Genomic DNA, 26,895 nt, shown 5'->3' with positions numbered 1-26,895 from the left:
AAAGCCCCAAAGCCCATTTTTGAAGCATTTTCCATTGTCTTCTGCAAGGTTTGGCTATGTGCAGATTCTTATGTGTCTGCCCCCAGGAAAAATGAGCAGCATTCCTAAGGTGCTTGAATCTCTAAAAGAAAAAGCAAAATGCAGTAGCAGAGTGAATATTGCCTTTGGATACCGACTAAAGGAGATAGTGAAAAAACTCTTTCGGTCATCTTCCATATCTTGGCTTTATAAAAATTTCATATTACATAAAGAGGATCAGTTAAGAAAAGTGAAAGGAGGCATTCCTAATTCCCTGCACCCTCAAGAGAGAGACTTAAGAGAGGAGACAAAGTACGGAACGGTGAGCAGAAGTCATCACTCATGGGGAAGAGTAGTTTTCTTCAATGAAAGCCGCCATGTCAGTGTTCTTAAGTAACCCATGGTTTATACATAGTTGATGCCGTTTTGAAGAAGCTCTGCTGTGATGTGGTTGCAACCTGTGGCCTCCATTTCCAAAGCTGTTCATATTACTGTAATGCTAAGTGTGGGCCCGTATGACCTGGTTGCCCCAGAGACAAGAGGATTCACATGTAGACCCAAGTGAACTTTGTGACCCTGCCCCAAAGTTACTTCTGATGGGTGAATAAAGATGCTGACAGCCAGTAACTGGGAAGAACAGACATAGGTGGGTTTTAGGATTTCCAGGCTGGAGGTCAGAGAAGAACCACAGGGGAGAGAAGAAGGTGAAGGAGAAGCTACCATGGGTTAGGTGAGTTCACTAAAACATAACCCTAAAAGTTAAAACCAGCCCAGATGAAACATAATAAGTAATAACTTGGGGTTATCTATAGGAAAGTAGCTTCTACTAGCATAGAGAGTAGATATCTGTCTAGCTCTTGTGCTGTTTAAGACTTACTGTAAATATAAAGGTTGTGTGTGTCATTTATCCAGGAACTAAATGGTCAAAGCCCAGGTAGAAACCCCGGATTGGGCTTAAGCATTCCTCTGGCAGTCTGCGTGTCCCACTCTAGTCCTAACAGATGACCTGATTTCATACTGTCCCATGCCAGACTCCTATTAAGAGGCATGTATGTTTCAGAAACAGAACGTGCGCTGACACCCTTCACCCCCAGCCCCAAAGAAGCATAAGAGTACTTGTAACAACTACAACATGGGCGTGGCTGCTTTTCCACATATGGAGAAACTGTGGCCAAGTTAGTGGCTTCTCAAATGTCTTGGCTAGTTGGGCAGCAGAAATGGAGGTAAGGCCTCTGGGACAGACTATTAGTTGCTGCACAATCTACATTGTGCTAATTAGGGTCACTATTGCTGTGATGAAATACCATGACCAAAAGCAAGTTGGGGAAGAAAGAGCTTCTTGGGCTTACACTTCCACATCATTGTTCATCACTGGAGGAAATCAGGACAAGTTCTCAAACATGGCAGGAACCTGCAGGCAGGAACAGACACAGAGGCAATAGAGGGGTGCTGCTTACTGGCTTGTTCCTCATGGCTTATTCAGGCTGCTTTCTTATTGACTTCAGGGTCACCAGCCCAGAGATGGCACCAGCCACAGTGGGCAGTGCCCTCCCCACCAATTGTTAATTAAGAAAATGTCTTACAGGCTTGCCTGCAACCCAGTCTTAGAGATTTTCTTAATTGAGGTTTCCTCCTCTGCTGACTCTAGCCAAGAAGTGCCAGCTAGATGCTTTATATTGATGAACTATTCCATAAAGCAATGAGCAAATATTTTATGTTTGCTAAGTCACCTCTCACCAGCCATAAAGTATCGTAATATCTGTAATTCCATAACCACGATCCAATGGGTTGCTTTTTAAAAAAGAGAAAAATATATATATAAAGAAGACATGAAGTTGCAAACAATGTGGAGAAGGTTGGAGAAGGAAACAGGCTGAATGATCAGAATATATTATATACATGTATGGTAGTCTCAAAGAATAACTACAAATATTATATATTTTTAAAAAGACACCTTGCCTGTAATAAAAACCCTGGATTTGCATTTACTACCATTATGGATCTCCAAAAGACTGTCCTAAAGTGTTTTGGTTTTCCCTTTCATTTTTTCCTAACCTCCTTATGGTGGTTTGTATATGCTTGGCCTGGTGAGTGGCACTATTAGAAATTGTGTCCTTGTTGGAGGAAGTGCGTCACTGTGGGAGTGGGCATAGAGAGCTTCTTGCTAACTGCCTGGAAGCCAGTTTTCTTCTGTTTGCCTTCAAAACAAGATGAAGAACTCTCCCAACCCGTTGGTTGCCATTTTGTCCTATTGTCAGTGTCCTTTGCCTTACAGAAACTTTGCAATTTTTTAATTTGTTAATTCTTGATCTTAGAGCATAAACCATTGGTGTTCTGTTCAGGAACTTTTCCCCTGTGCCTAAGTATTCGAGGTTCTTCCCCACTTTCTCTGTTAGTTTCAGTGTATCTGGTTTTATGTGAAGGTCCTTTATCCGCTCGGACTGGGCTTTGTACAAGGAGATAAGTATGGATCTATTTGCATTCTTCTAAATGCTGACCTCCAGTTGAACCAGCACCATTTGTTGAAAATGCTGTTCCTTTTCCACTGGACAGTTTTAGCTCCTTTATCAAAGATCAAGTGACCATAGGTGTGCGGGCTCATTTCTGGGTCTTCAATTCTATTCCATTGATCTTCCTGCCTTTCTCTGTACCAATACCATGCAGTTTTGTTTTGTTTTGTTTTTATCACTATTGCTCTGTAGTACAGCCTGAGGTCAAGGACAGCAATTCCCCCAGAAGTTCTTTTATTGTTGAGAATAGTTTTTACTATCCTGGGTTTTTTGTTATTCCAAATAAATTTGAGAATTTCTCTTTGTAATTCTGTGAAGAATTGAGTTGGGATTTTAATGGGGATTGCATTGAATCTGTAGATTGCTTTCGGCAAGATGGCCATTTTTACTATATTAATCCTGCCAATCCGTGAGCATGGGAGATCTTTCCATCTTCTGAGATCTTCGAGGGCTAATATCCAATAAAGAATCAAGAAATTAGACTCCAGACAACCAAATAACCCTATTAAAAGTGGGGTACAGAGCTAAACAAAGAATTCTTAACTGAGGAAACTTGAATGGCCAAGAAGCACCTAAAGAAATGTTCAGCATCCTTAGTCATCAGGGAAATGCAAGTCAAAACAACCCTGAGATTCCACCTCACACCAGTCAGAATGGCTAAGATCAAAAACTCAGGTGATAGGAGATGCTGGCGAGGATGTGGAGAAAGAGGAACACTCCTCCATTGTTGGTGGGATTGCAAGCTGGTACAACCACTCTGGAAATCAGTCTGGCGATTCCTCAGAAAATTGGACATAGCATTACCTGAGGACCCAACTATACCACTCCTGGACATATACCCAGAAGATGCTCCAAGATATAACAAGGACATATGTTCTATGTTCATAGCAGCCTTATTTATAATAGTCAGAAGCTGGAAAGAACCCAGCTGTCCTTCAACAGAGGAATGGATACAGAAAATGTGGTACATTTACACAATGAAATATTACTCAGCTATTAAGAACAATGAATTTGAGAAATTCTTAGGTAAATGGATAGAACTAGAAAATATCATCCTGAGTGAGGTAAGCCAATCACAAAAGAACACACATGGTATTCACTCACTGATAATTGGATATTAGCCCAGAAGCTTGCAATACCCAAGATGCATCTCACAGACCACTTGAAGCTCATAAAGAAGGAAGACCAAAGTGTGGGTGCTTCGGTCTTTCTTAGAAGGAGTAACAAAATACTCATGGGAGCAAATATGGAGACAAAGTATGGGACTGAAACTGACGGAGGGGTCATCAGGAGACTCTTCCACCTGGGTATCCATCCCATGTGCAGTCACCAAAAGTAGATGCTGATGAGGATGTCAGGAAGTGCATGCTGGCAGGAGCCTGATATAGCTGTGTCCTTAGAGATCTGCCAGAGCCTGATACATACAGAGGCAGATGCTTACAGCTAACCATTGAACTGATCATGAGGTTCCCAATGGTGGAGTTAGAGTGAAGACTGAAGGAGCTGAAAGGGTTTGCAGCCCCATGAGGAGAGTAACAATACAAACCAACCAGAACTGCCAGGGTCTAAACCACCAGCCTGGGAGCACATAGGGAGGGACCCATGGCTCCAGCTGTATATGTAAGGGAGGGTGGCATTGTTGGGCATAGGTGGGAGAGGAGGTCCTTGGTCCTGTGAAGGCTGGGTGCCCAGTGTGGGGGAATTCAAGGGTGGCGAGGTGGGAATGGGCAGGTGGGTGGGGGCACATCCTCATAGAAGCAGGAGGAGGAGGGGGGCTGGGATAGGAGGTTCCTGGGTGGGAGGAAATGGGGTAAGGGGGTAACATCTGAAATATAAATAAAATATCCAATTAAAAAAAAAAGATGTAGAACTCTCAGCTCCTCCAGCACAATGCCTGCCTGGAAGACTGCCATGATAATTGACTGAACTTCAGAATCTGTAAGTAAGCCCCAATCAAATGCTGTTTATTGTAAGAGTTGCCTTGGTCATGGTGTCTCTTTACAGCAATGGAAACACAAACTAAGACACTTCCCCTTTTTACTTTTTCTGTTTTGGATTTTGTTGTTGTTGAAACAGGGTCTCCCTGCTTTCAGACTCATGAGCCTCCTCTTTTCTCAACCTCCCTGTGCTGGTATCTCAGGGATGCAGCAGAGTGCTCAGTTAACACCCCCTTTTATTGTTTATAGTCACTTACTAATGTGTTAAGTTTTTACTTCAAAGGATATTTTATAAGCCATAGGTACCCTTTTGTTCCTTAGATATATATGACTAGTTAGCTACTAGTTAGCTATATATAACTAGTTAACTAGTTAGGTGTTAGGACATACTTGCATATAAATCTTTTTTGAGCAAGCCATGTTGTGCCCTGTATCACCATACTGGCTTACTGGAAACTAGTTGCTTTATATTTCATGTGAATCCCCTACCCCCACTAGCATTTCTCCCCTATACCCTTGAAAATATGAACAGTACTCTCCTTGAGGAAGAGCCTCATTGAGCACTGTTTCATTCAAGATGAACCCTTACACTCAGTGTGATTCCCCAGTGTGTCAATTGGAATAGTCATATGCATCTTCAGAGACCTATTAAATGGCCAGAAATCTCTGATAAAAAAGGTTTCTCAGAAGCTTATGAAGTTATTGTGATTATCATTATTAGATTTCAAAGTCTTGCTATTAAACCAATAAATCTCTCCTTGACTTGTTTCACACTTTGTCCTTCCCTTTCCTTCTAGTGATCTTTGTACTGAGGGCAAACTGTTAGAAAGGCATTGGAGTTTCTTGACCTCACAGTCTGTAAAGTGCTTTGAAATGAATACAGAAGCACACTGTCAAGGAAGGGTGGGAATTAGGCTCTGGTTACAAAGCTCTTATGCGTATTCAAGATGTAGTATTTTAATCTTTGCAATGACAGCAGAAAAAATTCTAATGGTTTATAAGGAGAGTTTGTATGCCTGTGTGTGCTAAAGTGTTATGGTGCACTTGTATATAAATCAATATATTGCAAATGTGCAGTCCACAATGAAAAGGTGTGTGTGTGTGTGTGTGTGTGTGTGTATACACGTGTACTTGTGTTGCCATTAGTTGGCTCACTAGAACTTTTTACATTGAAGATACCTAATCATTTATAGATCTTGGAGTAGGAGAGAAACTATTTTCTAGAAGATACTATAGTTATACCTTTTGTCATTTACAAAGTAGTTGGTGAGTGTGTATTTGCCTGTTAGTGTGCTCATACGTCTGTAAATGCATGAGTGAGTATCCATGAGCATGTGCATGGGTATGGTGCGACGGCCAGCGCTTTGAAGTTGCCATCAGGTTTCTTCTATTATTCTACACTTTGTTTTTGTGGCTAGATCTCTCAGTAAAACTGGAACTCACAGATTTGCTGTACTTGCTGGCCAGTGATCTTCCAGTGAGCTTCAGTGAGCTCCAGTGATGTTCCAGTGAGCTCCAGTGATCTTCCAGTGATGCTCCAGTGAGCTCCAGTGATGCTCCAGTGATGCTTCAGTGATACTCCAGTGATGCTCCAGTGATGCTTCCTTCTCAGGCTCCCCAGCACTGGGGTTACAAGTGCACTCTGCTTTTTACATGGGTGCTGGGGATGGAAGTCAGGCCCTCATGCTTGGTCCATCACATAGATCTTTAAAAGGCATTAATGAAAGAAAGAAAAATTTAAAAATTAATTTATAAATGTATAAGATTGATAAGAAGATAACTTTAAAATCCTCTAGGAAGTACAAAAGATCAGCCAAATTCTTTGACTAAAAATAACATTATAAAAACAATTACTAATACCTTCTTAATTTACAAGTCTAGTATGATTTTTCCAATAAATACCATTGCTTTGTCCTTTTAATTAAGGAAACTTTGAAGTTAATACATACATATAAAATCCAAAACAGCTAGGGAAAGTTGGCTAAATAAAATAACAAGGGAGAACTAGTTTTACCAGATGTAGGAACATATTATAAAACATATTATATATTATAAACATATTATAAATTTTATATATATATATCTATATATAAAATTTAAATAGATTAATTTAGTATATGGCTGAATATGCTAATCAAATGCAAATGACGAGAGTTGGTCATAGTAAATCATAAAGCGTTTCTGAGACTCTTATGTGAAATGAGACTAACATTGTTAGCCTTCGGGGGCGCCTGGAGGAGAAAATATACAGTGCTTCCTGATTCTGCTCATTTTGATGATAATTCCAAATTCTGGACTAGGCGTGCTTCCTCCACACTCCTTCAGCCCCTGTGTATGCCACTGTGAGCACACTCACACATGTCTGTATGCCACTGTGAGCACACTCACACATGCAGGCGTCTGTCTGACTGTCTCCGAGGCTAGTTTCTCCTTCTTGTTCATCTGTACCTACGTAGTACACTGCTGTGAATATTTAGAGGACTGAAATAATTTGGGCACTTAAATTTTAATACTTTGAAATGAAATTTCTTTAAAAACGCCAATTTTGGCACTATGTGAAATCCATGTGTAGCACCAACACACGCTTCCATTTGCATGAGTTCCAGGAAGACTTGAGGTCCTATGTCCTGTCAGAAAAACCCACCACTAGATGGGGCTCTTGATCACTTTAGTAACCAGGGAAGGAAAAGAAAGGGCTTGGATTTTCTTTTTCTTTTTTTTCACTCCTTTCCTTCATTATCCTTCCTTCCTTCCTTCTTTCCTCCCTTCCTTTCTCATACCACCCTTTGGGCTAGGTATTGCTATTCCTACATTATTCCTATCATGCCAAGAGACTAGTTGTCTTCTGAGGCCATGCCACTAGCACGTGGCAGTATTGTAATTTGAACTTGATTCTTTAACCTGGATCTATTATATTTTCCATGATGTAAAATTAAGTAAATACATCTGAAATGTTTTACACAATCTACACATGGAGTCAATAAACAGTAGCTACTCTTATTTTATATCTGAAGATCCTCTCTTGAGGTTTTAGACTGACCCATGCATGCAGTATTAAAGCAGTCCAAAGAGTTCATCTTAGAACTGAACTTTATGACTGCAGTGGCTCTAGACTCAGAGTCTGTGTTGATCAAAGCTCTTCCTTCAAATCATCACCTCTCCTTTCCTTAGGAGTAGTTCTGAGTAACTGTTGGCGTTCTGCTAATGACAGTGCAGTGACGTGGTGGCGGCATTTCTCTGGCCCTTCGTGACTGGAGTACCTCCGCTGTTCTACTTGCTTGAGACTTCAGGGCTGTCGAGCTATGTTGAGCTATGTTGTTAACACTCAGGGAGTATAACTCTTGGCTAAGCTCCCTGAAGATTGATTGTTGATTCTTTGTCCAGGATCCTTCAGTTTATGTAGAGAAGAGGTTTTTATTCTCTTGTGTACAAAGGTTCAGGGAAAGGTAGGCTAAGCCCCCTGGATTTAGTTCTCTGACTCTGATTGATTTACAGCAAGCATAAGGTAAAAGGAGCAATTTGGTAAGTTTCTACTATGTGTGTATACACTGATGGAAACATCACGGCTATTAAGGGGCCTTTGTATCAATGAAGCTGAGACTTAGAGAAACCTGAAAACATCGACTGGGGCCAAGGGTAATGAATGCCAAGTCTCTACCATAGACTTTACAGCCCAAGTTCCAGCCGAGGAAGCAAGCACTATGCACCAGTGTGGAAAAGTACGGCGCCTTTGAACCTCCTTGCTTAGTTCTTCAGTAAGAGGGTTGTACATAATGATCCAGATGTGGTTTTCAACTTTAAAATACTGGCCATTTTCAATCAAGTATACCTTATCACTGTTAAAAAAATTAAGAATCACCTCCATTTCTGTTAAAAATGATACTTTTCCCTTAGAATGTCTCTTCTCTCCCGCCCAAGAGTACACTTGTGTGAGAGCTATAGGATTACATATCGTAGGTCGTCGTGGTACTAAAGGGATGTTCTGCAGCTTCGCTCCTGTTTCTCACTCACAGATATTGAAGCTCCACTTGAATGCGGGTTGTTACAATTAAGCAACCCCGTATTACACACTGAGGAGTTATAGAAGGTGTTAAAACTGTGCCTTTTTCCTTTTCCTAGGAAACCTGTGAAGTGGAATAGTATGAGCTGGAGCCATCCAGAATCTGCAGGAAGATCCTGGGGGGAATTGGTGAGACAGGAACTTCTGTTTTCTTCAGAAACAGAAATTGTGTAATTATTTTTCTGACTGTAAGCTCCATAGCCTTGAGCTACAGGAGGCACTTTCCGGTCTTTTACATTTTTAAAGCTTAGTTAGCTCGTATTAGTTTTAATCACTGCTGTATTCTTTACTTGTCCTAAAGAGCACAGCTTTTGTCTATTCATAGTGATGTAAGGACAGGCCCGTCTACCTATGTGGGGAGCTTCCTTGATGCTTCAGATGTTATCAGCAATATCTAGAATATTGTAGCCCATGATAAATGAAATACACCAATATTAATATATAGGCATATTTTGTTGTTTGCTGAGTATATAATGTCTTTATGTGACATTGGAACTGCATTGGAATGTTCTAAGACTTGAAAAATTATTTTCTATAATTCCAGTCTGAGGAAGAAAGAATATTTAGACTCTCCAAGTTCTTCCTTTACATAGCTGTTAAATCCAAGGCAACTGTGTCGAAAGCATGAATAATGATGCATCTTCTTCACGATCATCCAGCCCACTTGAAAGGTAATTTTTAAGGGTAATTTAATATGCTTTGAAGTGTGCACACTATTAGTGAACACTCAGTTTAGGTTTCATTCTGTCTTGAAGCTGCATGGCCTAGGGAAGTAATCCTGAGTAAAAGAGTCAATTTCTACATTGCATTCTTGGGGCTTTGGTGAGGCCTAGTGAGACTTCCATACCCATGATAATGACACCTGAGACAATCACCTTTGAAACGTGAGAGACTCTCGGCTCAGTTTTCAGGGTCTGAGTGTGCCTACACTTTTTACTTTGAGCTGTGGGGACAAGGCAGCATCGTATGTTGAGTGCTCTCTTCACTGCATAATGACCAAGAAGCAGGTCTCAGGGTCCCTTTCAGAACCATCTCCATAGTGATCTGGTGTCCCGGAACTAGGCCTTGCGTCTTAAGGTACCACCAGTCTCTTCCCAGTAGCACTCCAGGCTAGTAGCCAAGCCTTTTAACACAGAGGTCTTTGAGGGACACCTCCAAACCATAATATATTGTAAATCAATATACAGAGCAAACCCTGCATTCTCTTTAAAATTCCTTGTACAGATTGTGGTTCTTTGAAAATCTGGTGTAATTTTTTTGAATTTATATAAGATTAGCTTTTTCTGACTAATTATCCCCAAATGTCTTAAAAACAGTAAGACTTTCTTTTTCCTATAGTTCTGTGGGTTGACTGAGAAATTCTGGTTGGCAATAATTGTCATAACAGTGTATGACACCTCAGCTCAGAAGGCCAGGCAGCTGAATTCACTTTCTACCTGTTCTTTCATCCTTCAGAAGGCTAACCTGGGCCTTGTCAAACAGTAGCAGAATGGCTCCTAGCAGGCAGCATAAATGTTTTATGAATATCTGTATTCCTCACATTTGACTTTGCTGATATCCTGTAGACCAAAGCAGTCGAATAGGTGAGTTCAAATTCAAGTAGTAAAGATAATGATGACTTTCAGAAAGGCCCCTACCAAGAAGCATGTAGATGGCAACCAGAGAAACTGGTAAATATTTTGTAAACATATATTAAAGTATGTTTTACAAGGTTCAATCAGGAAATATCTCCTCTAATTCTTGTCCTTTCCCGTGCCCTCAGTCTTCCTGTAAATAATCATTGTTATTCTTAGGACTTTTTTGGTTCTCCTTTTTGCCTAAGAAAAATGCATATATATGTGCATACACAAAAATATATATAGACATGTATGTATGTATGATTTCACATTCCAGAATAGCCTAAAATGAAAGTGTACATGTGTGTGTAAACAACTAGGACAGAGGATTATATAAATATTAAATTTATTAGCATTTTATGTTTATATCTCTTCGCAAAGGTCAGTCAACAATGTGGACACATGCAGCCAAGATGTATTTCTAACTTTGCTTAAGTTTTGTTCGACCAGCATGCTCAAAAATACAGCTTGGTGACATGCTATTTGTAGAATTATCCTGAGAGTTCCTTTTTGATGGCACTTCTCTCGTGTGCCAGAAATTACAGCTAGAGTGTTTTGTAACAATAAAATACTCTTCCTAAATTAAAAGAATAATTTTTGAGTTTCACATGGGAGTAGATTCCTTTTGTTTTAACTACTACAACCATGAAGTTGCTTATCTGTATGTTAACACATTTGGTTTTAGAGCCTCCACTGTAATCTTCTAAACAACGAAAATCAAACAAATCTCATCACTTATCTACATCTCTGAATTAACCTAAGCCACATTAACCCGTCTTTACTCCTAAGACGTAAGCATTGCTGCTGTCACTGTTTATGTAAGAACTGAACACACTGGTAAAGAATTCATTTCACTTCTATGATATGCTTCAAATGTCCTTGATAGTAGACATAAGCTATTGGGTTATCTAAGTCTGACAATTTTATTTAATAAATAGCTTATAGAAAACTCTATATACAGATCTCTAGTCTAACCTATTAGTGCTAATATACTTCGTCCTAGGGATCCTGCCTTTCGGGTGATTACAGTTACTAAGGAAACAGGTCTAGGTCTGAAGATCCTAGGCGGAATTAACAGGAATGAAGGACCGTTGGTGTATATTCACGAAGTCATTCCTGGAGGTGACTGTTACAAGGTAAACGTAACTCCACATGCCCCGTCCCATCCCCCCAAAAAGCCAATAATGACAAAATCCCACCAATGCCAAGATTTGTTTTTTCTTCATCAGTAAATTTTTTATATAAGTTTAATGACCTCAGTGAACGATATAAGGGAATCTTTACCTTCAAGGATGTTTGCTCTAAAAATAAATTCTCCAAGTATGCAAATAATAAATTTGTCAAACTCTAACTAAAGGTCACACATTGCTTAGTTACATGCTGTTGAACTCATCTCTGAAGCAGAGCTCATAGAAGGTATATCTGCAGACATGTTGCCAGTGTGCCTGGTGAGTTAGGATCACGTTGGTTACCTGAGATTGAGCTGTATCAATTTAGCCATTAAATGCAAAAACAGAAAAAAAAAAAGAAAAAAAAAGAAAAGGGAAAAGAAAAAGAAGAAAGAAAGGAAGGAAAAGAAAGATAAAAGAAGAAAGAAAGCAACAAACTAAACTGTCTCATTTCCTGATTTGCAGTAATTCTCACTGACTTGCTAGTTGACATTATTTGTCTATAAGAAACTAGATTCAGCATCTACATGAGAAACTAGATTTAGAATTAATAGCAGAAGTATCTAGCCTTTGGTCCTTAGTCTTGTCCTTGGTATAGAAAGTATGTGACAGAGCACCCGGTTCTTTATCTGGTGGACCAAAGCTTACTCAGCACCAAATTGTAAACAAAACTCAACAGTTTACTTAATAAACAGGCTATGCTATTGGCATTATCGTCTCTTTGCAGTTTTATTTATATCAACCTAGATATCATGATAAAGGATCTTATAAGCTTATTCTTATCATTGTTCCTTGGGGGTGGGGTGTTAAATAAACAGTCCCACTTTTGCCAGTCTCCCATTGCAGACACTTGAAAACAGTTTGTCTTTTCAGTTGGGTTTTTATTTCCTCCCTATGGAAAAAAAAAGTGACTTTCACCAAAGTCATGGTAATGACCAAGCTGTTTTAGGTTTGTTCATCTCACAAGGCATCTGTGTCGGCTCATTCTGTGTCAGCTTGACACAAACACTATAATACTCTGAGAGGAGAAACAGGCAATTGAGAAATTGTCCCTGTAAGATCAGGCTGTAGGGAAGCTAAGGTCTTTTCTTAATTACTGTTTGATATATGAAGGTACAGCCCATTTTGGGGTAAGGACACCCTTGGGCTGGTGATCCCAGGTTCACTTAGAAAGCAAGCTGGGCAAGCTGTAAGGAGGAAGCTAGTTAGGAACACTCCTCTGTGGCTTCAGCATCAGCTCCTGCATGCAGGGTCCGTCTCTGCTTGAGTTCCTGCCTCCACTGTCCTCAGGGATGTTTAAGTGAATAAGCCCTTTCCTCCACACATTGCTTCTGAGTATTTCTTCACAACAATAGAGACATTCAACATCTCTCCAATATACTTTTTACGTTCTAACTTATTACTGGTTTAAGGTATACAATGATATATATACATTTTAGCTATTCAAATTAAATTATTAGCCAAATGGCCGTTTAATGTTAAAGATAAACAAATTGAAGCCCCTCCCAACAATCCTTTTGGTAAGAAGTGAGAAGCTCACTCTCACTTCATTAGGGCGGGAGGATGAGAGACGTGGGGCATTTAGTATAGTTTAAGTTGTTTGCTTGCTTACTTGTTTGAGACAGAGACTCTAATGCTTTAGTCCTAGTGTACCTGGAACTCGCTGTGTCACCCACACTAGCCTCCCAACTCATGTCAGTCCTCCTACCTCAGCCTCCAAATGTTCGAGTTGAAGGCCCAGGCCACCATGCCTTGCTGATTGAGATACTTGGGGTAGGGTGCAGGAGTAGTGCAGGGTGCCTAGGAAATAGTATGCTTGTGTTTAAAACAAGGAACGATTTATTCTTTTTATTTCCAAAAATATTTAAAATTAAACTAATAAATTAAAAGTAGTAATTTTAAATGGCTCTGTATCTGCAGTAAACCATAGCAGATTAAAAACTCTGCTCCTGATATATATACTTTTTCTTGTTAGTTGAGGTGTGCTGAAAGGCAAAAAAACTTCTGATGGACTGTTTACTTCACTTACCACTAGAGAGCAGTGTGGAGTTATTAATGTTCAGGTCATGTGCAGAAGAAGAAAACCAATTAGAAAAAAAGTGTACAAGGATAAATAATTCTTGGCTTCTTATATTTATTTTAATATTCCTTAAGATGGAATGCTGAGTAAACACACAGATGCAATTTTACTGCAACTTCTTTTGATAATAATATGCTTCTAGGGACCTTTTGAGAGCAAGTCTCAAAATAAAGATAGATAGATAGATAGATAGATAGATAGATAGATAGATAGATAGATAGATAGATAGGGTTGCTCAAGCTGGCAGATGGATCAATTATTAGTTATTTTTAGAATTTCATGTGTCCTTTAACTTCCCCCCTCTGTCTCTCTCTCTCTCTCTCTCTCTGTCTCTGTCTCTCTCTCCCTTTGTGCGTGTGTGTGCACGCGTGCGTGCGTGTGGTGTGTGTGTGTACCTGGTTGTCTGTGTGTTTGCCAAATGTGTGCAGTACCTATGGATTTCAGAAGAGGACATCAGGTCCTCTGTAGCAGCAGAATTCATGTTGGCTCTAAGAGCTCCAGGTAGCTGTACACTGAGAACAGATGCACCAGGTTCTGAATAAGGAGAGGTGAGCATCTGAAAGCCCTCTCTACCCCATTAGCTAGTCTGTGGCAGTCTAGAGTCCTCACAGAACATCCTAAGCCTCTTGTTCACCTCAGTACTCCCTTGATCTTCTTACCTCTCTAACTTCCTGGTCCAAGTCTCCACTTAGTTCTCCTGGAGGTATTGTAGAAGCAACCTTTCTGAGGCACAATCTGTGATACTTAACCGTACACCTTCCTCTTGCGTCTTCGCAAACAGCAGTCTCTTTTTAACAGCTGTTCAAAGCTGTTTCTCAATCACTTCCTTCTTCCCCTATCATTAAAAACTATATCCCATCTATCTTAGTATATACTGCTGACCTTTTTACTATCTCTTAAACCCATTAATCCATCTGTCAGCCCCCCACTCTGTGTGTGTGTGTGTGTGTGTGTGTACACATATGTGTGTGTCTCTCTCTGTGTCTGTCTGTCTGTCTGTCTGGTGTACGTGTGTATGTTTACTGGTTACTTTACATGTATGTATACATGAAAATGATGGAGGCCTGAGGTAAATGTCAAGCATCTTTATTTGTCACTGTCTACCTTAATTTTTGAGACAATGTCTATTTTTTTCCTTTTATATATTTTATTTTTATTGGATATTTTATTTACATTTCAGATGTTATCCCCTTACCCCATTCCCCCTCCTCCTGCCCAGGAACCCCATATCCCAACCCACTCCTCATGCTTCTATGCATATGTGCCCCCTCCTACACCCTCCACTCCCACCTCCCCACCCTCAACTCCCCCTCACACACACACACAGCCTCCAGACTTCATGGGACCAAGGATCTCCTCTCCCACCTTTGCCCAACAGGGCCCTCCTCCCTTACATATACAGCTGGAGCCATGGGTCCCTCCCTACGTGCTCCCAGGCTGGTGGTTTAGACCCTGGAGGCTCTGGTTGGTTGGTATTGTTGCTCTCCTCATGGGGTCGCAACCCTTTTCAGCTCCTTCAGTCTTCACTCTAACTCCTCCATTGGGAACCTCATGATCAGTTCAATGGTTAGCTGTGAGCATCCTCTGAATATCTCAAGCTCTGGCAGACCTCTAAGGAGACAGTTATATCAGGCTCCTGCCAGCATGCACTTCCTGACATCCTCATCAGCATTTACCTTTGGTGACTGCACATGGGATGGATACCCAGGTGGAATGGTCTCCAGTTGGCCCCTCCTTCAGTTTCTGTCCTACACTTTGTCTCCATATTTGCTCCCATGAGTATTTTGTTACTCCTTCTAAGAAGGACCAAAGCACCCTTACTTGGTCTTCCTTCTTCATGAGTTTTATGTGGTCTGTGAGTTGAATCTTGGGTATTTCAAGCTTCTGGGCTAAAATCCAATAATCAGTCAGTGAATACCATGTGTGTTTTTTTGTGATTGGGTTACCTCACTCAGGATGGTATTTTCTAGTTCCATCCATTTACCTAAGAATTTCTCAAATTCATTGTTTTTAATAGCTGAGTAATACTACATTGTGTAAATGTACATTTTTTGTATCCATTCCTCTGTTGAAGGACATCTGGGTTCTTTCCAGCTTCTGGCTATTATAAATAAAGCTGATATGAACATAGTAGAGCATATGTCCTTGTTATATCTTGGAGCATCTTCTGAGTCTATGCCCAGGAGTGGTATAGCTGTGTCCTCAGGTCCTCTTATTACTCCTAGATCTGGCTGATTAAACTAGCTTGGCTAGAGCACATTGGCTCTAAGGATCTACCTATCCCTGCCTTCCCAGTACTGGAATTGCATGCACTTTATTATGTGTGTGTTGGGAGTCTATACTAGGGCTCTCCTGCTTGCAGAGCAGGTGGTTTTTTGACTGAGCCATCTCTCTAGACTCTCTTTCTTTAGGCTGTCGTTGGGTTTTATTAGTACTCTTGGTAGCTTTATCTGCTCTTAATGCACCTTGCTTATTTCCTCTCCCACCAAACTACCTTAATATTATTAGTAACCTGTAAGCCCCTGTGTAGACTACCTTCTGCTTTCAGCTCTTCTTTTTCTCCATCTCTACCCTTACAAACTTGTCTTCCCTCTCTTTCTGAAAGAGCTATTCCTGCCTTATCTTGGTCTAGGTATATTGTTTCATTAAGCAGAGAACAGCACCTCCTTCCCAGTCTACTGTTCCAGATATCAGTTTATAGAGCAGTTGGCAGAGGACTGGTTTCCTGTCCTCGGTGCAAGTGCAGATAAGGCCAGGTTTTGTTGTTCCTGTGTGTGTGGCTAGTTCTTGTTCCTGGGCTTCGTATCACATAGCTCCATTTGTAATGGTGCATCTGTGTCTCTGATTGTTTTAGCTCAGCTAAACCACACTGGTCATTATACCTCTTGATGGCAAGGACTCCATCCGATTTCTTCATTGTAATTCCCTTAGTGTGATTCACTCAGATACTATTAATGAATGTTTGCCATGGTCATTCTGTCACATTTCTGTCTGTTTACCATCCGCTGCCATCAACTTTCCTCCAGTCCAAGGCGCATCTCCTTGGCCCTGTGTATCCGAGCATGGATAACATTTTAAATTGTTTGAATGATTTTTTTCTTTCATTGATAATAGCATAAAGAAGAAAGTGTCTCTGTTAATTTGAAGTAGCATTGCATATTTCATATAGTTGATCCTTAAGACATGTTTAAAATACATAGATAAGTTCTTTATATAGAATGTATATGTAGCTATGTACTCTGCCTGTTTGCCTGTAAAAGTATATTCCTCTCCTAGCTCTCTCAAGCAATGCTGTGATCTCCTTGGCAATATTCTTCCTCGCTACATAAAGAAATATAATCTCATACAGCTATTTGTCATTTTAGATAGGATGAATGAAGGGTTTTTGTCAAGCTTTTAAGTAAAGACAGAGGTTCCCCGACATAAGTTCCCACAGTTAATAATGGTCACAAACTGCGGAAGGCCATATTTCACTTTCAGATGAGAGCTCCTTTGAGCATATGGTGAGCACATTGCTGAACTGTGACTAAAGCATTTGGATACATCAGAGGGCAAGGCTTCTGGGAGACAGAAACCAGTCCCATTGGTGCACGCTGAGCGAGCAGTAGCCAAGACAGTTCACTTTGCAACGTCACTCTCTTTGTTGCCATTGCTTCCATTATGCTATAGCCATGCTGATTTCCAAGAGCTATTTCCTGGACCTTAGTAACTTATTACTGAGTTAACGATATTTTTTGCAATGTGCAAGTCATGATGGCCTGATCTGGCCAGCGATGGGAACGAGTGACTAGTCCGAGAGTTAGCTGTGTTAAGATGTTCTGGTTTTGAAAAGGGTAGAAGTGAGCGTGAGTAAGGACAGTAGAGAGTCAGTGCTCCTGATACAGGGATCTAAACGTGTATTTGTTCAGCAAAGATAGCATTTGAGCCTGGCTGAGTGTGAGGGCTGTTCCTGTAGAGAAATGGGGGTAGATGAGTGACCATGTGTAAAATCACTGAAACATTAGCTGGTTTGCGGAGCAGCCTCTGAAGAGGTTGAGGAGTTGTATGCTTCGATGGAAGGTGGGTGATGAGGCTAGGGAAAGGTGGGTTGCAGTTCATTTCTAACAGGCTTGGAAAGCTAAGGAGTGCCAACTGTTCCTAGCTGTGGGCTCCATCCAAGAGTCTCCATTTCGAGAGCAATATAATTGAACTTTTCTTAAAAATGGCCCAAGGTAAAGGTAAGACTGCTTCACCTTACCTTATTTACCACCTTAAATGTGATTGACCCATATTCTTTGATTCATACAATAAGCTTGTGTTGTTGGATACATTTACCAACTTTTTCACCAAGAAAATAGTCTCATAGACCTTAAGCCATTTTATTACGTTTATACTAGTATTGAGAGTTAAAAGAAGCCTACATCTAATTTGTAGATTAGGAAAGCACTCCAAAGACTCTCAGAAGAAGCACTTCCTTTCTAAGTTATGAGTTAGTTCTGTCAGGATCAGACTCAATAGATGGTTTCTGATAATACAATTATGCTATTTAAAACTTTATAAATTGAAATGAACAGCAATGGCAGTTTACAGCAGAAGAACTTAAATGGCCAGGAGCAAATTATTATTTTAACATGTACCTCTCTGTGAAATGAGAGAGTTCAGACTGCAGTGCAACATGTAGACATGCATGGCATTTCCCTTGCCGTGTGGGACAGCTGCTCCATGACCTGTGAGTGGAAGAGGTTTCAGCATTCCCTTACGTCATATACGCACATAGATTACATAGTAAGCCATCTGGGGCAGAATTCACTGGGTTAGAATGCAGGACTTTTACAATGAATGAATGAATGAATAAATAAATAAATAAATAAATAAATAAATAATAAATAAATGGCTTTGTTTTCATTCACACGCTCTGACTTTTAAATGCATTTAGAAATTCATATGATCAGCTAATATCTTATTCTAAGAGACAAAGAAAAGTACTAACTAGTGTAAGCGCATGTTCAAAAGTACTAATATGTATAAACACTAGAAACCTGGGGCCAGAGGCTTCTCTCCTCCTCTAAATTCTTCTGCTAGATGTTCCTTTAACACAGCAGGTAAAATAAGGTCATGGGCACTGTACAGCTTGGGAAGAGAACACAGGAGGTTTCAGGTTAGGCTAAGTAAGCCCTTTTGCCCATCTGGACTTTTTAGCCTTTTTCTCTATTTTGGCAGTGTTTTCTGTAAGAACCATGAACAGGAATTAGCTCCAGATGTTTTTAGCTTATTTCCTGGTTCCTGGTGAGAGGACATGCTCTTCCATCCCCTTTTTCTCATGGTTCTTAAAGATCTAGCTAGTATTTGCAGAACTCACATTCAAAGTCAGATTTACCCAAACACTAACTAACCTTTATGCTCTTCCCTGTCAGTTCCCTGCCACAAATACTTCTATGCAAATGCAGTATAGTTGCCATCTGACCTGTAGCCATTCTTACCAATTGTCCCCTTTCAAGGAAATTCAATGAAACTATACTTTATTTCCAGTAATGATACCACAAGAAAGGAAAAGTATAGACGAATTTTTCAGATGAACAAAGGTTGAAAAATTCAGGAACATATAAAGAAAATCACGCATCTTGACCAATTGGGCTTGATCATGGAATTACAAAGAATGATTTAACATATGTAAATCAATAAATGTAGCATAGGATATAAATGAATATATATATAAAATCACAGAATATTACTACTGATGTTGAAAAGGAATTTGACAACATTTAACATGCCTTCATGATGGAAGTTCTATAGACATTAGGAATAGACTCAGTATACCTGAAAACAGTAAAGACTATGTTTTATGCAACAAACCTACACCAACACTACAGTAGATGGTGACAAACTGAGCGTTTCCTCTGCAATCAGGAATGAGACAGACGAGGATGTGCACTCTCCTCTTCCATATTCATATTGTGCTCAAAAACTTAGCTCTAACAGTTAGAGAAAGACACAAAGGAATAAAATAATAAAGGAAAATTAGTACTGTCATTATTTGCAGATGACATCATTCTTGATTTAAAAGACCCTATAGAATCTACTAGAAAACTCTTGAGCTCTAATAAACACTTAGTAATTGAGGACTCAAAATATAAAGAAAAATAGCTTTCATGTTTGCCAGTAGTAAATTCTCTCAGAGGAAGAAATTAGGAAAAATGTTCATATTAGTCCATATATATATGTATATATGTTCATATATAAATATATACACATATACAATGTCAAACATAATATTTGTATATGTATATGTGTATACTATTATACATATATTATGTCAAGCACACACATACACATATATATGTAATATAGGTATATATGTACAGTAGATAGGAATTCACCTATCTAGAGAGGTTCAAGATATCGACAATGAAAACGTCAAGACATTTGAAAATGGAAATCAAAGAAGACCATAAATGATGAAAAGGCCTTTTATTCTCCTGAATTGGAAGAATTAATATCATGAAAATGGCTATAATGCCAAAATTAGTCCACAGATTTCAGTGTAATACCTATTAAAATCCTGATGTCATATTTCCAAGATCTACAAAAAGCAATTCAATAATTCATAAACTGTTACTAATAATTATTTTTTCAGTCTAAAATTTTTTAGAGCTAAGATTAACAATGACATTATTTATTTATTTTTAGAATAAGATCAACAATTTTGTGTTTGAGGCTTACTTGCAATGCTAATTTTATAATATAGATTCTAGGCTAGGATTCTATAGATGCCAGAGTAGGATTCAGCTCACTAGGTTCACTGTAGTAGCTTTGTCTTTATGTTGAGGAATAGAGAAATTGCTGTCTTTTTTATAGTGTGTTTAATATGTGTGAAAGGATATTGGAATGCGTCTAACTTGTGAAATGTAACTGAAAGAACACAGATAAAGCTGTCTAGAATGACTTAATAAATAGGAACTTCCGGCACTCTTGAAACTTTCTGGATTCTTTCACTCATTACCCACCATTGTACTGATAAAAGACTGTGACCAAAAGCAACGAGGGAATGAAAGAGTTTATTTTGCTTACAGTCCCAGGTGACAGTCCTTCACTGATGGAAGTCAGGACAGGAACCTAGAGGCAAGAATAACTGAGTAGGTCTGCCTGCTGACCCACTCTCTGGTTCGTTCATTAGTTCTCTTATGCAGCCAAGGTCATCTTATAAGGGTATGATACTGCCTATAGTGGGCTGGGCCCTAGTACGTGAAATAACAAACATCCCTTTTTTAGGTATGTCCCCAGTTCTTCTAGTGCCCCCCACTCACCCAACCTCTAAAAATCTCAATTGCTTCCAATTATGCCAAGTGGGATACCTAACCTTCTAGTACACAGAACCTTGAAGGACACTCAAAATAAAATCTTTTCTTTTTTGTAGTACTGGCAATAATATTTTCTGTCTTTATACTAAATCTGTAAGAAAAAAAAAACCCATAACTTTCCTTTTCATTTGGAAAAAAACAAGTGACTGAGATACTGACCCAATAACCACATTCAATCTTACAATTGATTATGCTGTGTCTTATGTATTTGGGAGAGTTATGCACACACAGGGCCAGGGCTTAACAACAACAGCCAGTTAAAGTTGGTGATTATCAGCATGACATATGCACATAACCTATGATGCCGTATGCACAGCCTAGTTGGCTTGGCCACAGGATGGGCTAACAACTCTAGTAAAGAGGATCTTTGATTACTAATTAAGATTTGGATAAAACCAATGCAATCAGCTTCCTTAACATTGTGTTTAAAAAGTCAATGTGCATGTTTGTACATGTGTGTACATTTTCTGTGTGTGAATGTGTGTGCATGTTTGTCTGGGTCTGCATGTGTATGTGCACATGTATGTGTATGCATGTGCATGCATGCATGTGTATGCATGTGTCTTTACATCTCCATTAAACAGTTTGGTAGGCAGAAAGAGGCAGAGTGCTCATTCACTAGGATGGATGAGTCTCCTATTCTGAAATATTCCGTATGCAGTGAGTGCTTGGCTTGCTTTATCGGAGTCAGTCTTATCAGACTCATCGAGCTGAGCTTTGAAAACAAGTGCCCTTCTGTGTACAGCCCGGTTTCCTACAGTAGGCAGATTCATTAGCATGAGGGTTTATTCACTACATGTATAAACCACACAATTTTACTTATGTATAGTACTTAACCAGGCATGAATAAAACATTTTGCTATTTGGATTTTCTAATTTTTTTTTACTCTGTTTATGACATAATTCACAAGATTAGTTGCTTTTATTGTGTTAGTTTTATTAAAATGGCTTTATTTTTATTATTATTTAGGATGGACGTTTGAAACCAGGAGATCAACTTGTCTCAATAAACAAGGAATCTATGATTGGCGTATCATTTGAAGAAGCAAAAAACATAATTACCAGAGTCAAGTTGAGGTAACAATTCCATCCATATGATAGGATGAGTCATTTAGCGTATTTATATCTAAAGATAGTGATTAGGATATCTTAAAGGTTTTCACTCTACTAGAAACACTGCCTTTGAATTTAGTTGACTGCATTTGTTGCATATCCACAAAGTAATCTCTTTAAATCGTAGGTCAGAATCGACTTGGGAGATAGCATTTATCAGACAAAAACCTTACTGTGGCCATCCAGGAAATATTTGCTGTCCATCCCCACAAATGTCAGAAGACTATGGACCTCAAACCTCAACATTTAATCTTCTTTCCTCTCCCCCTGAAACACCAGTTCCAAAGACTTCATCCACTCCCAAGATTCAGGACTCCATTTTACCTTCCTGTAAAGCAATGCAGGTAATCTTAAATTCTGGTTTATGTATTCAGTCCATAAATCTCTTACATTGTCTGTGTTAGTTAAGTCAACATAGAATTGTAATTTCATTAACAATGCTTATTCATAAGTTAGTATTTCCTTGAAAGACTTTTACTTTTTAGATTTTTATCATGTAAAACAGGTTTTCAAGCTAATGTACCTTTTCTTTAAAACTTAGTAAACATCAACATATAACAACATGGTACATAAAGATACAACTAGACATCATTAAGTCTCCAGCTATCTGTTTCTACCTAATAAAAGCTACGTACTCGTGTGTGTGTGTGTGTGTGTGTGTGTGTGTGTGTGTCTGTGTGCGTGCGTGCACACGCGCATGCACAGGTGTGCGTTCAGTCCTTAGTTTCCTTAGTTTCTTCCTTTCATACTGAGACTAATCCTGATCACCCTATCTATGGATAGTGTGTGTTCCCCTCACCCTCTCATGTATGTCTTATGAAATAGTTTCCCCTTCTTAATTCCAAAAAAAAAATGAAGACTTTATTATATACAAAGTAATGTATTTGCTTTAAACTGCTACCTCACAATTTTAAGCTAGAGTCTAAATTCTTAAAATCTGTGTTAGGAATAAAAAACAAGACGCAGGTAGGCTTTCTTTCAATAGGATAAGTTCCTTAAGGGTAACTTCTGTTCAAGGTATATTGTGATCAGAGAGATTGTTTTCTGTCAGCTGGTTCTTTTATAAGGCAAGGGGCATGGCCTTCTTTTCTGTTATCCTTAAACACAGTAGAGCTAAAAGCATTGTTACTTTCAACTCTGAAATGCTTTCTTTGAAGATGAATACAGTGAATATTAGGAACTTCATATTTTTTGGAATATTGCTTTGATCTTTTTAACCATTCTATTTATGTTAACATGAGCATCTAGTTTGTACTTTGACCTACTTTAGAAAATTACATAACATCTTTCTCATTTTTTTTTTCACAGACAAAACCTGAACACAATAAAACAGAACATACTCCAATTACTTCTTTGGACAACAGCCCTACAGATACATCTAATCCAGGTAAATTCACATTTAATTCCTGGTTTGTTTTTCAACTACTCTTTTTCAATGATGAATTAATACTATAACTTAATAGATCTCTTAAAGATGGTACATTTTGTCTTTTTTCTTTCAATGAATAAAAGAGCAAAATGAATGTATTGTTTGGTGGTTTCTTCTAAATCTTAACTTTTGCCAGAACTTTCTTTGAGCAAAGGGTTGAAATTTTAAAAAGTACATTATAATAATGTCTCTGAAACCATAATAATTAACAAATTGTTTAATCAAGTAAGGAAATCAAGTAAAGGAAGTCAAGATATGAATTCTTTCCTCTTTACTGAAGTACTGATGGCATTTACAACTATATCTTTGAAAACATAGTACAGATGGAACAGAACTTAAGAAAAAATGTTCATTTGTTTTGAAAGATACTGTATGGATATAAATTAGAAAAGGACATCCATCCTGCCTTTGATATTATTTTTGAATTACCCTAAAATGACCTAGTGATTTAAAAATAATCAAATCAAAATGATCTAAACTATACACAGAAAAGGATTTTTATCAAGCCATAAAGTTTTTATTGATTAAAATATACAGAAAAATAATACCTCTACTGAAATTATCTCCAAAAGTTAGACATTTTAGAAATTGTATTTAACGTTAACTAAAGGGTAACTACAATTCAAATTGCAACCCACGTGTATTAATTTTTAATACCATTAATTTTGCTAAGGATTACAAAATAAAAAGAACTGGTTTGGATTAAGTAGCTACTAGACATGAACAAGTGGTATAGCTCATTGATAGAGCATACACTTACCAGGCATGAGGCCTGTATTCAGACCCCGGCATCAAAAACCCTACAACTTAACAGCAGTTTATGCTGCATTCATCTTGTTCCCTCTGATTGGGAGAAGTATTTTCTAGTAGGTTAGTAATTTTTTAGTCAAAATTATACATCTTTTAATTACTGAGATTTAGTGATTCTTGGAAATACTATTAATTAGTATTTCGTTCATATAATTAACATCCAGTCTCTTGATAGACTGTTTTTATTTTAAATTGGGAGCTCACATGGAAAGAAAAAGACATGAGTCAAGCAGTAGTCTAAGATGCGGTGTCAGAGTTGCTCCATGATGAAAGTCGGGGTCCTTGATTATGTTGTGAATCATTAGTTACATAACATGTGTAATACATTTCCAGTTTTAAAGCAACCAAACTAAGTATTCCCCTTAGCCATTTATTTAGGGTACATTTGCTAAATGTTATCAAGTTAGCAACAAACACAGCACAGCAAGAAGTTGAGAGAGATTTAGGATCTTTCTGTGAGTTATTTAATATTATAGCAAAATAAATCATGATGTTAACATCCTCATTACTCAAATCAGAAAGCATGTAGATATACACGTAGTTTTCATAGATAAGCATACATGCCTATATTTTATAATGTGCACAAATAGTGTAAAGACATGTACAATGTCGACTAAGGGGAGAGGGAGCGAGGAACTATATTCAGTGGAAACAGCCATTGGTGTGCATGTGGTGCTGGAGAGCACAGGAGCAGGCTGGGAGTTTCTAATCCTTCACCCTGTTTTCTTAGCTCAGTAAGCCTGAGAAGGCTGCTTCAAGGGGAAGTTACAATTAAAGAACAGCTATCAAGCCCTTGGCATTATGATTGGTACATAGTGTATGCTCAGCTGTAGTTTTATTATTAATCATATTACAGAATTTAAGCTAGCATATATTTCTGATAACACTCCAGCACAAGAGCCTGGACTGTGAGCAGAAATGAGTGCTTCTTCCATGGGTGTCAATTCTGTGGCCTCCTTCAACCTGCAATAGGAACAAAGGACTCCAGTATGCAAAGGACAGTTAAGAAACATCAGCCTCTCAAAAATGAGACGTGCTCCAAGTCTTAAAGGAAGCAGGCAGAAAACCATCCTAATTCAAGGAAGGGCCATGAGCTGAGCCAGAGCACAGAGCTTAGATAAGTGAGGTGCCAGAAACCCCACACAGCAGGTCTGATGACAGCAGAGATCTTATATATTAGTAAGTAAAAGGTTGTACCAGCGATTAGAAGAAAATAGCCTTGATTTTAGAATAGGAAAATAACTATTGAAAAATATATTTGAGTAAGTCATTTATAAAATTAAAATATTAAAATATTAACAGAATATTTTTCTAGGATAGAAATAGCATTAACTCAAACCCACTTTTTATTTCTACATACATATAGTGGGCCAGATATTACTGAATGAAGTATTATACAGGAAGGGAGGTGGCAAACCCTCACAGTTGTCTCTAGACAACTGACACATGCTAGGATTTCCCCATATTAATAAGCCTCTTAAGTATCACCTTCTAGACACCTTTAATCAGTCAGTATTTACAAGTTAGTTTTCTCATTAGTGTCACCTGACAAAGGCAGTTTAGGGGAGGAGATATTATTTGGGTTCACAATTTCAGAGAGAACAGCGAGTCCATTATGCTGGGAAAGGAGGGAAAGGAATGACTAAGCAACTCTGACTGTGGGAGCCTATGACGAAGCTTTTCACGTAGTTACTGTACCAGGCTACAGATTAGACTGAAAAGAGAAGTAAGTATAAACCATCAAAGATCCAGCTGACTTACCTCATCCACAGGCTCAGTCCCACATCCCATAGTTTCCATAATTTTGTAACCTTCCCCCAATACCAGCAACTATGGACCTAGTGTTTAAATTATGAGCCAATTGGGATAGTTCACATCAAATTATTGCAATATTTACTTTTAAAATGTAAACATGTTTTAATATTAACTTCAATTACAATAAACATAAGATGGCTCTACTCTTTCCAATTTATTTGCAAGTGTAAAATTGGTTTGAATTTTTAAGATCAGCATGAATATATTTTAAAATTATCTGTCCATGATGTAAATTTAATCTGAGAACTCAGAACTGCTTACTGCAGCAGTAGGGTGAATAATATAGGAGTTTATGAGCGAACTGTAACTAAAAGCTCTTCCTGAGGGACTAAGAAATGGTGTTATTATGTTACCGGTGTGACAAGACTTAATTCCTTTGCACTCAGTCGTTTTAAACTAAAACAGTGCCTATGGGAAAAGTACCTTCCAAGGCTTCATGGGATTAATTTTACGGTGTTGATCATACTCTGACAAAGCCGTTCCTTTCTTCTCATTCTAAAAAGAAGAGAAATAGAGGATCCAAGAATGATAAAGTCTTTCCCCGAAAAAGGAGCAAATGGGAGGTTGAGGCAGGGAGGGGGGCACTAGCAATTGAGGTAGAGTCTTTATGACTTTAACAACTCTGAGTTGTCAGCATGAGCTGGTGTTGTGTGCACTCACTCTTAAAGAATTAACCTGAAGGGTCAGCATGTAGAGAAAGGCAGGCTCAAGAAAACACTCTTTGTCAAGGCCCAGTGCATGCTCTTAAGCTGAGGGTTGGGGTAGTTTTGCATCACTTTCTTGTTCTTCTTCACAGTGTCTCCTTTTTGGTTTTTGTCTTTGTTTTTGCACAATTTTACTGATTTTTGCCATTACAGTCGCTGTCAGATATTCTACTGTGATGAGAATTTGGTGATAAAAAAAGGGACTCAGAGCCACACTGGTTTCTGGAGTCACCGACTTGAGCCATAACATTGTCATCGCCTGGCTGTGCCACCGGAGCCAGTTCCTTTACTTTGTCA

The 26,895-nt window shown here is 38.7% G+C and overlaps 1 protein-coding gene across 1 annotated transcript in view; it reads left to right on the top strand.

Annotated features, from left to right (window-relative positions):
• Positions 1-26,895, top strand: part of Stxbp4 (syntaxin binding protein 4) — a 149,781-nt gene that overhangs the window by 7,379 nt on the left and 115,507 nt on the right. Inside the window, exons 2-7 of the mRNA XM_028772394.1 lie at positions 8,585-8,654; positions 9,070-9,196; positions 11,145-11,277; positions 21,698-21,804; positions 21,968-22,184; positions 23,149-23,227. Coding sequence (XP_028628227.1) covers positions 9,150-9,196; positions 11,145-11,277; positions 21,698-21,804; positions 21,968-22,184; positions 23,149-23,227 — 583 coding nt within the window. The 5' untranslated portion in view covers positions 8,585-8,654; positions 9,070-9,149. The remainder of the gene's footprint in view (positions 1-8,584; positions 8,655-9,069; positions 9,197-11,144; positions 11,278-21,697; positions 21,805-21,967; positions 22,185-23,148; positions 23,228-26,895) is intronic.

Source organism: Grammomys surdaster, unplaced genomic scaffold (assembly GCF_004785775.1).
Source record: "Grammomys surdaster isolate TR1022 unplaced genomic scaffold, NIH_TR_1.0 213, whole genome shotgun sequence".
NCBI lineage: Eukaryota > Metazoa > Chordata > Mammalia > Rodentia > Muridae > Grammomys > Grammomys surdaster.
Note: the sequence above shows the minus strand (reverse complement) of the source record. Positions and strands in the feature narration are given on the sequence as shown.